Source organism: Aptenodytes patagonicus, chromosome Z, assembly GCF_965638725.1.
Source record: "Aptenodytes patagonicus chromosome Z, bAptPat1.pri.cur, whole genome shotgun sequence".
Classification (NCBI taxonomy): Eukaryota; Metazoa; Chordata; class Aves; order Sphenisciformes; family Spheniscidae; genus Aptenodytes; species Aptenodytes patagonicus.
This window is the reverse complement of record NC_134982.1, coordinates 22,038,155-22,048,121: the sequence shown is the minus strand read 5'-3', so window position 1 is coordinate 22,048,121 and position 9,967 is coordinate 22,038,155. Positions and strand designations below refer to the sequence as shown.

The window sequence follows — 9,967 nt, the reverse complement described above, 5'->3', positions numbered from 1 at the left end:
TCACAGCCTTTTGCCGATCTTATGAATGTATTCAGCCTAACACTAGAAATGTTGACAATATTGTATTACTCCTAAAGTTTTTAAAAATCTTGTGAAATTCTGATTGTCTTGTCAAAGTAGATATCATCATCAAACTAAAAATGAGGTCAGACTCCAGTTCACTGACACCAGCATCACTTCTGCAATAGGTCTGGGTAAAATACAGGCGTTTGTAGCCAGTGTGGTGATGGTTGTCTCAGTGACTGAATGGGAGATGAAATTCCTGAAAACTTAAGTATGCAGGTTTGGCAGCAACATGACAAGAGAGTTTTTGGCTATGAACAACCGAGCATAATGGATTTGGCTCTGTCAGGGGTAATATAGAACTGTGTGTTTAATATCTCATGGCTCGGACGGGCATACTCTTCGCTGGGTAAAAAACTGGCTGGACGGCCAGGCCCAAAGAGTTGTGGCGAATGGAGTTCAATCCAACTGGTGGCCAGTCACGAGCGGTGTTCCCCAGGGCTCAGTTTTGGGGCCGGTCTTGTTTAATATCTTTATTGATGATCTGGATGAGGGGATTGAGTGCACCCTCAGTAAGTTTGCAGGTGACACCAAGCTGGGCGGGAGTGTTGATCTGCTCGAGGGTAGGAAGGCTCTGCAGAGGGACCTGGACAGGCTGGATCGATGGGCCGAGGCCAATTGTATGAGATTCAACAAGGCCAAGTGCCGGGTCCTGCACTTCGGCCACAACAACCCCATGCAGCGCTACAGGCTCGGGGAAGAGTGGCTGGAAAGCTGCCTGTCGGAAAAGCACCTGGGGGTGTTGGTCAATAGCCGGCTGAACATGAGCCGGCAGTGTGCCCAGGCGGCCAAGAAGGCCAATGGCATCCTGGCCTGTATCAGAAATAGTGTGGCCAGCAGGAGTAGGGAAGTGATCGTGCCCCTGTACTCGGCCCTGGTGAGGCCGCACCTCGAATACTGTGTTCAGTTTTGGGCCCCTCACTACAAGAAGGACATTGAGGTGCTGGAGCGTGTCCAGAGAAGGGCAACGAGGCTGGTGAGGGGTCTGGAGAACAAGTCTTATGAGGAGCGGCTGAGGGAACTGGGATTGTTTAGCCTGGAGAAGAGGAGGCTGAGGGGAGACCTCATCACTCTCTACAACTACCTGAAAGGAGGTTGTAGCGAGGTGGGTGTCGGTCTCTTCTCCCAAGTAACAAGCGATAGGACGAGAGGAAATGGCCTCAAGTTGCGCCAGGGGAGGTTTAGATTGGACATGAGGACAAATTTCTTCACCAAAAGTGTTGTCAAGCATTGGACCAGGCTGCCCAGGGAAGTGGTTGAGTCCCCATCCCTGGAAGTATTTAAAAGATGTGTAGATGTGGTGCTTAGGGTTTAGTGGTGGACTTGGCAGTGCTAGGTTAATGGTTGAACTTGATGATCTTAAAGGTCTTTTGCAACCTAAACTATTCTATGATTCTATGATCCACACAAAGAAATGAAAAGAGCTAGTCAGCCCTGCACTACAGGGGTAGGTACTACGGGGATCTCCATAATGATGGAATGAGAAATTAAGTCCAGTTTCAGAAGGGTATTTGATAGACATGCAGCTCCCATGGAAATGTAACCATACTAGCTATTAAGCCAGGATGAAGTATCTAATATTTGTGAGGGTCTGCACTGAATACCCACATCCAGTTTGAAACTCACAGGGAAGTTTGGTGGCTTTAGGTCCAGGAAATAACTTATTTCTAAATTCTGCAATTTCCAATCGGCCATGATGTGTAACATAGTAAGTGTAGATTTGCCAAGGCAATACGCTTCAGGAAGTGTCCCTTATACAAATGATCTGGACAGAATGAGGGATTGGCTCACTAGAGGAATATTTCTAAATTGATTTTCAGTCAGGAGAAAATATAAGTGGTATCGGGAAGTTTATTCTAAAACACCTTGGACACTACCCTAAGGATTCAACTATATAATTTGAAACTGATGAAGCAAAATCCAATTCTAGGCAAATGTGGTCTGAGGACATGGCACCAGCTGAAGTAAGTGTAATGTAAAACAGTAAAAGGAAAAGAGAAACTAATATCCATGCTGCATGCAAAAGCCAGGTGCTAAAAAATGGATCGTCCTTTCAAACTAATAACCTCTCCATCTCCATACGCATACTTGACCAGCTGCTGATGTAAAATAAAAGACTTTTCTCCCAAATAAATTAATAAGACTATAAATAAAGGCATATAGACCATTCATAAATACTCTGTTGGCAACAGAACACACTGGAGCTGCCTTTGCTGATAGCTGCATTAACAGCTGCAGTTGGGCTGCTGTGGAGGAGGGGTGTCCTTTAGCCGTGTGTTCTGCTTGCTGGCAGCAATGGTGGGATCCGTCTCCAGACTTTCCGACATTTTGTCACAGATGATATCCACGAGTCGCTCAAACGTCTGCTTGACATTAATGTTGTCCTTTGCACTTGTTTCAAAAAATTCAAATCCTAAGAAATAAACAACACATTTATGTTCGATGCATATTCCAGTATCTCCAATAAATATACAAACTTTTCTTGGGAAAGGAAGCATGGAGAGATACTCAGAAAGCAAAAATGTGAGAGCACACATATAAAAGAGTGATATTGGAAGAGCAGTTAAAATTGTAACACAATCAGAGTAAGTACACTAGTGCTATTTGCTTTATACCAAGCCAGATAAAATCAGGACTGGCCCAAATACATTCCCTTAGACAAATTCTACTTTAAAACAGTTTAATCTAAAAATTGACACCAGTTTGAGAGTATTATTATTTTAGAAATGCCCTATATATCCAGCCATTGGGAAGGAATAATCTACTGCTCCATCTCTAACTGTTACGTTCCTCTGAGCATTATTCAGCTGGAAACAGCCACTTCTATCGCGTCATTAACCTGGTACCAAAACAGACAACTATGTTGGAAATAACCAGGTAAAAAACCAAGCAAGACAAGGAAAGATTTCTGCAATTTGATATCTACTTAAGTTAGAGGTGAATCTGTGGGATCAAAGGGACTCCCAACCCCACAAACCAAACTAATAAAAAAATACACAAACGCATATAAGGAAGAAAACTTCCTTAATTAATTTATATAGAAGGACTTTTTATCTATCCATTCCCAATGACTACCCCAAAGGCAAAAATCAGAGCTATCCTTAACCCAGAAGGGACACTGGAAACCTTTAGGGAGCACAGCCAGCTTTCCTAAGCTCTCTTCTCTGCCCCCATTTGTCCCATGTCTCATCTCCCACATCTGCCTCCTTCATCTGAGCCGGGTTTGCAACTTGCTGGTCAGCCTGCAATGCATCAGGCTTCTGCCAGCACTGGGTCTTCCCATGCTTCCTTTGCAAGACATTTGTCTCTTTTAATTTGTTTTCTAAGCCTTTTTCCCCATGCTCCACCTTTTCCCACAGTTACCACATTGCTCACCTGAGGGTTCCCTAGTAATTTAAAAATTTCTTCTACTTCTGTCTTTCCACTACCTAACGGTTCAATATTAAAACAGTTTACAAAACGTCTAATCCACTGGTCATTTTACAGAAGTGGCTTAGCCTTTGAACAACTATTTTGGTTCTTTCTGATTAAATCTGAATAACAATGTGCAACTACCACCGTGTTTAATTATGAGAAAAATCCCAGTAAGAAAATGTCAATCACTTGAAACTCTTGGCAGAAAGGCAGAAAACAGCTTTTTGTGTTGTTTTGTTTTTTTTTTTTTTTTTGTTGTGTGTGTTTTCTAGTGAATGGGCTAATCTTCTATTTTGAAAGGCCACTTGAAATTTAAATGCAACTACTTTGATCACATTAATACTATGTATTCAATATGCCATCTAAACAGGATATAAAGTGCACATTCAGTCCTATAACTGCTTACCATGTCGCTTTTGCATGTTTGAGTACTAGCCTAGAATTACAGCAGATAATTACATTTAGCTTGGCATGATATCCCAGCATGCACTAATAACAAATGCAAAAACTTAACTCTCTGTTCTGACTTTTTTTCATATTTTTAATTTATATAAGGTGCCTTGTGCTGAAATGTCACAAAGTGCTAGATTGTTTAAATGCATAGGAGCTAAACACAGGCCAACGTTAGTGTCCACAGGTAGTTTAGATAACAAGAGGTATAAATATTGTACAGGGATTTGGTCATACAGCATCTATTAATATCAGCAATAGGTGTAAGGATAACCTCACAGGTGTGAGTATACATTGCCGTGAAAACTTTTCCTTTCCACATTTCTCTGGAAAGCAGGAAAACTGTGCATAATTAAAGACCATCTACAGAAATCATATACTGGGAGGAGGTTTGAATCTACATGGCATTGTTTTAGTTTAGCTTGGCTTACACGTCTCCTTTGTTCTAAACTAGAAGGAAAATGGGGAAAGCCAGTGTATCCTCACTTGCTGGTGGCTTCAGCCCTCCTGCAGAGCTCCATGCAGGAGAATATTGTTCAGATCACTTGGGGACTGCTTGGGAGAAGGAAGATCCTCCACATTTTCAGTGCTCTGTGTTGAAACCCGGCTTCAACTCTAGCACAGCAACAGTCAGATCCTTCCACAACTGTTAGTGTCTGCTCCACAGGAAGCAGGAGGAAAGCAGCCATTCCAAAGAGGAACAAGCAGGACCAGAGGGCAGAAGGTGGACAATGAGAGGATGCCTGAGAAATGGCACACCAAAGCCTTGGAGAAGATGACAGAAAGAAGAATGAATCTTAAGGACATTTATGAGGGGAGCAGTTTTTACACGTGAGAAGACAGCATAACTGGCACATGAGATGATCATGAAATGGCCGATATGACAGGTAGGTAAAGAAATCTAGACAGAGAAAAGCAGAAAGTGAAAGGAAAAGAGTCACAAAGAAGAGAGGAGACCCATGTCAGGAAATACTGTAACATGGATAGGATCAAGAAAACAGGCCCACTACCATGGTGAGAATGTTCTGCGTAAGAACACCATGAAAAACTTAGAGGCACCCATTCTCCAAGTAAAATAGAGGCCTATTTATTCAAATAAAATAAAAATAGACACTACAGCTGTGGTGAAATCTATGGAATTTCAGTTGCGATTTTGATATAAGAAGGAAATTGCAGTCACAGTAGTGGTGTGTATCAGGCTATCACATAGCTGGGTATCAGGCTATTCCTGTATACACATCCCATCAACTTAGTCATTAATTGCCTGGGTGATCCAGGACCTCCTCAGCTAGACCCTGCATAGATGAGACAATGCACTGACCTGTGAGAAAGTGACTGAACTCCCAGCTGCCTCCACAACAAAGTATTTGCTTTATTCTTTACAGGAACTGTACAGGTGGGAATTTTGGACAGTCCTGGAGATTGCTCCAAGCAGCTCCTGCTGTGCATAGACCATCTGATAGGAATTATTTATTTGCCTAAATGCTCTGATAAACATCCTAAGTAGAGAACAGGGCATGCTGGTGGGCTCCCCCCAGGCAGTTCCTGCTGTAGAATGGATTCAGCTGCACATAGGTAAGACACTTGGAGACAGTCTGTGGAAACTGTTCTTGCAGATGCAGAAATGGTCACACAGAACAGTCTTTTGAAGCCAGTTAAGACAATTAAGAGATGCTTTGTGCACAGTTTAAAGTAATCACTGCCAAAGGATCATGGTATGTAGTGGACACGTAGGACCAGCTGGATTACAAGAATTCAGCAGAACAAGAGTTCAGAGTCTCATTTGATGCAGCTGAAGACACCATTGCAAAGACAGGGGCTCCTGTTGCCATCCAGACAGCAACTGTCTGTCCTGTGCAAGGGATTCAATTCCCCATGTGAGCGGTGTTTCTTTTTTTTTTGTTTAACAGAAACTCTGTGGAACAGTTTCAAAGAGATATGCAGCATTTTTCCTAGCAGAGTGTGACTGGAATAAGTATCTGAATTCTGGTTGTTTTCCATTTTGTTATGGAATATTTTGCAGACCTTTTTCCCTGAGACCTCTCCTCTCCTCCTGACTCATCTTGCAATTATTTTACTAATAGTACTTAGACACCCTAAGCTTCTAAAATGCCTGTATATGAGGGCCTCAGATCTATGCCTTTTAATACTTTCTTCAGTTTTTTTTCCACTGCTCATTATTTTCCATGAGTATAAGCCTGAAGCGAGACAACTCTCTGGTGATGCTCAGGGCAGCAGAGCTCAAAGAACACCATGTTCCCACTGCCCATGATGATCTGCACTGCCGATGTGAGTGAGACCAGGCAGAGCAGATTACTGCAAAGATATAACAAAGCCCAAGAGGCAAATGGGTAGGTAAGGCAGAACAGAGCTGAAACGGAGAAAATCCAAAATATCAAAGTGCTGCCTGAACATATGAACAATGTGTGTGGAACGTGCATCAGGATGTTCTAATTTAAATGCCTCTTCCGTGTTTAATTCAGTTTTCCCTTTGCTGTCCTTACACTATGTCTCTTTCCCTTATCTACCTTCTTCCCAATAGCGTCGACTCAAAGAAAGCTGGCAAGCTCTCAGCAGCCCCTGCAGAGCACTACAGCAGCGGGGGCCAGCCAGGACACCGGCATGGTGCTGTTGTTCACCTGGTGAGCTATAATGCACGCAGACCAGTTTAGATAGCTGCCCTGAAACACATAAACAGCCTGAGTTACTGACTTTGTTCCCTCTTTGCCTCACACTTGTCCTGGCTCTGCAGAGGCTCCTTCATCAATGCTCATTAACACTTGTTTATGCCTGCTTTCAAACAATAAAGGAAAAAAAAAAACCAGAAAGGAGAGCCATATGCGAAGGGAAGAACATTCTGCACCCTCTCATCTTCCTGAGAAAATGTGACATCAAGAGGACACACTAGCTAGCAAATTTTAAGCACAATTCCACAGACAATAGAGACAAAAGCTACGTTAATGTTTCACCAGCTGATCAGGAAGACCTTCTGGTTTCAGAGTGTTTGTCCATAACCAAGACAATTTTATTTACCACCCATGATGTTATGTTATGTTTAAAAGATATCCTCAAAGGTGTGTTCCCACAATAACTACCCTTCTTTGAAGACAAGCTTGAACTGTGATCTTCAGTGCTGCTCTTGCCAGTGCCCTGTTCAATCCAGTATTTTGAGGAGTAGTAGGAGACTGCAACGACAGAGCAAGAAGTGGCTGCAGGAAGCTGCTCCCTTTGTAACACAGCAGTGTACAAAAGGCAAAATCTAGGAAGCCATGGGAATGAATCATTTAACAATGTCATAGTGTATAAAGGAGAGGAGCTAATGATGCCTTATTTTCCTGGATTTGCATACTGTGGGCAGTTCTGAGGGGGCACTGGCAGGCACTTATCTTCTTGCCTGCTGTGAATAGTATCTAATAAGGTTTGCATTCACATTACAGGCTGTCAGTCAAGGTGTGCTGGTTTTGGCTGGGATAGAGTTAATTTTCTTCACAGTAGCTAGCATGGGGCTGTGTTTTGGATTTGTGCTGAAAACAGTGTTGATAAGACAGGGATGTTTTAGTTACTGCTGAGCAGGGCTTACACAGAGTCAAGGCCTTTTCTGCTTCTCACCCCACCCCACCAGCGAGCAGCCTGGGGGTGCACAAGAAGTTGGGAGGGGACACAGCCGGGACAGCTGACCCCAGCTGACCAAAGGGATATTCCATATCATGTGATGTCATGCTCAGCATATAAAGCTGGGGAAGAAGAAGCAAGTAGGGGACGTTTGGAGTGATAGCATTTGTCTTCGCAAGTAACGGTTACACGTGATGGAGCCCTGCTTTCCTGGAGATGGCTGAACACCTGCCTGCTGATGGGAAGGAGTGAATGAATTCCTTGTTCTGCTTTGCTTGCGCATGTGGCTTTTGCTTTCCGTATTAAACTGTCTTTATCTCAACGCACGAGTTATCTCACTTTTACCCTTCCGATTCTCTCCCCCATCCCACTGGGATGCGAGCGGCTGTGTGGTGCTTAGTCGCTGGCTGACCATGACACAAGGCAACTGCAAGACCTTTCTCCTCTGCTCAGATGTCCACTTCCTCAGAACTGTTAATATCTTTGAGACCTCTACCTCTCTCTCTAAGAGAGATAGACACACATGGCATGATTGCAAAGGTCATCTCTCCTAGGAAACTGGGCTGAAAGTAGCTGGTGACCATTGCTGCTCTTCAAAGTATCTCCTATACCTGCAACTATGGTAGCAGATCTGGATACACTGTGTTCTGCTTTGTAGACCAGTTGGATGGGACCTCTGCTGTCCAAACAAGCCCAAGGGCTGGACTATGTTAAAAAAAGTATTAAAACAACAAAATAGGACTTTTCTAATACTACCTCAGCGAAGAGCAGTGCTTCAGCACCATTCTGGATAGAGCTAGTGTAAAGGCTGTTAACAGAAATGCTAAGATATTTATCCCTCCTTTACGGTGGCCAAATTTATTAAAAAAAAAAAGCTAAAGGGGCACTCTCAGCTATGACAGAATGGATAGACCTGAGGGGCAGCTAGTGGTAATGCTCTAGCAAACACCTTCTTTTCCAGTCTTTCAGAACAGGAGGTTTCCATATAAATTTGAGTTGTACTGATTTTGACTGTGGCTTCCAGATACCTTTTAAATGACTGCATTTGGGCAATAAATTAGATTCCTGGCAAAGACATTTTTTTGGTTTGTTTACATGAGACATTTGTTGAGTAATAAATGTTGCTTCCCATTGTCATTAAGTAACTTTCCTGTAATGCTGCTCCAAGTGTGTGAAAGCAATGGCAGGTTGGCATTTCCCCCCTGTAAAAAATCATCCTGGGGACAGGAGCCTTTAATTGCCCTGCCAATACCCTCTGTGTGTTGTAACTAAACAGAAGACTGTTGTTTGTCAGTGCTGTCAGTCTGTCTCCTTCCTCTGGCACTAACATTTGCCCTTTAAAAAGAGCTAAAAAGTGGTGAAGGGTGGAACTATGAACAGGCATGTTCCTGCACAACCCAATTGTTTTCATTTTTAATGCAAAGTTAGATGCAGCCATATATCCGTGCTTTCAAAGCTGCTGGTGACCCTGCCTTCTGCACCATGGCCTCCAGCCAGCCATGGAGGCAAAACAGAACTTGCTGTGCTAACAAGCTGTGTGCTGAGGTGCCAAGTCCCACTTGATTCCTGATTTAGATGACAAAATTACAGCCCTAAAAATGCCTCTTCAGTTGCTGCCTAAACTCAGAGATGCCTAATACCCCCAGTGTACCCACAGATGCCTAATGTACACATTACCCCACCAGGACTCATGCTCCAAGGCAAGTGAAGGTTCACTCCAGTCCTGATGCTGGGGAGCTGCTGTCTTGTGCCCCAGCCCTGGCGGGACTCAGAAACCAGTCATATTCCTGCCCCATCTCAGCAGCAGGCCTGGTCTTGCAGGCTTGGTCAGATCACACAGAACTGCTGGATGCTGGATGCAAAACTTCACCCTGTATAAGTACACAACACTGACAAACACTCCACTTTCAGGCTTGCTGGGGTGCTAAATGGTTTTAATTTGAAGAAATCTAACCACCCCTGAATTGGGTCTCTGGTATCTCCCCAGCATGACCATTATGTACATACATGCCTAAGTCACAAACAAAATTAAAACAAAATAGGCAAAGCAGGGTGATTTTGGTTTGAAGTGCAAAATTTTCTTCTCATTTTTGGTGGAATTTATTTTCAAAGCATTGGGAATCAAGAGAAGGAAAGAAAGAAAAGGTTGAAAATAAAGAGTTTAAGGAAGAAATGGCCCAAAAGAGATGAAAAGAGAAAGGATGGAGAGGAGAAAACCACCCCAAAATATGCAAAATAAGGTATGTGTTAAAATCTGAGGGGTAAAATGGCTACTTCCCTGAGTGACAAGCTGTGGAGATGCACTGAAGACCCGGGCACTGCTGATGCTGGGGCATGTAGCATTCAGGGCCCTGCAAAGGGCTCTGAATGCACCGTGAGGGCTGGCAGAAGCCAGCCCTTGCAGAAGGGAATGTGAGAGCTCACCCAG

General features: G+C 43.5%; 1 protein-coding gene across 1 annotated transcript in view; it reads right to left on the bottom strand.

Annotated features, from left to right (window-relative positions):
• Positions 1 to 1,090: 1,090 nt before the first annotated feature.
• The window catches only part of RAB3C (RAB3C, member RAS oncogene family), a 138,638-nt gene continuing 129,761 nt past the window's right edge, over positions 1,091 to 9,967 (bottom strand). Inside the window, exon 5 of the mRNA XM_076362969.1 lies at positions 1,091 to 2,476. Coding sequence (XP_076219084.1) covers positions 2,289 to 2,476 — 188 coding nt within the window. The 3' untranslated portion in view covers positions 1,091 to 2,288. The remainder of the gene's footprint in view (positions 2,477 to 9,967) is intronic.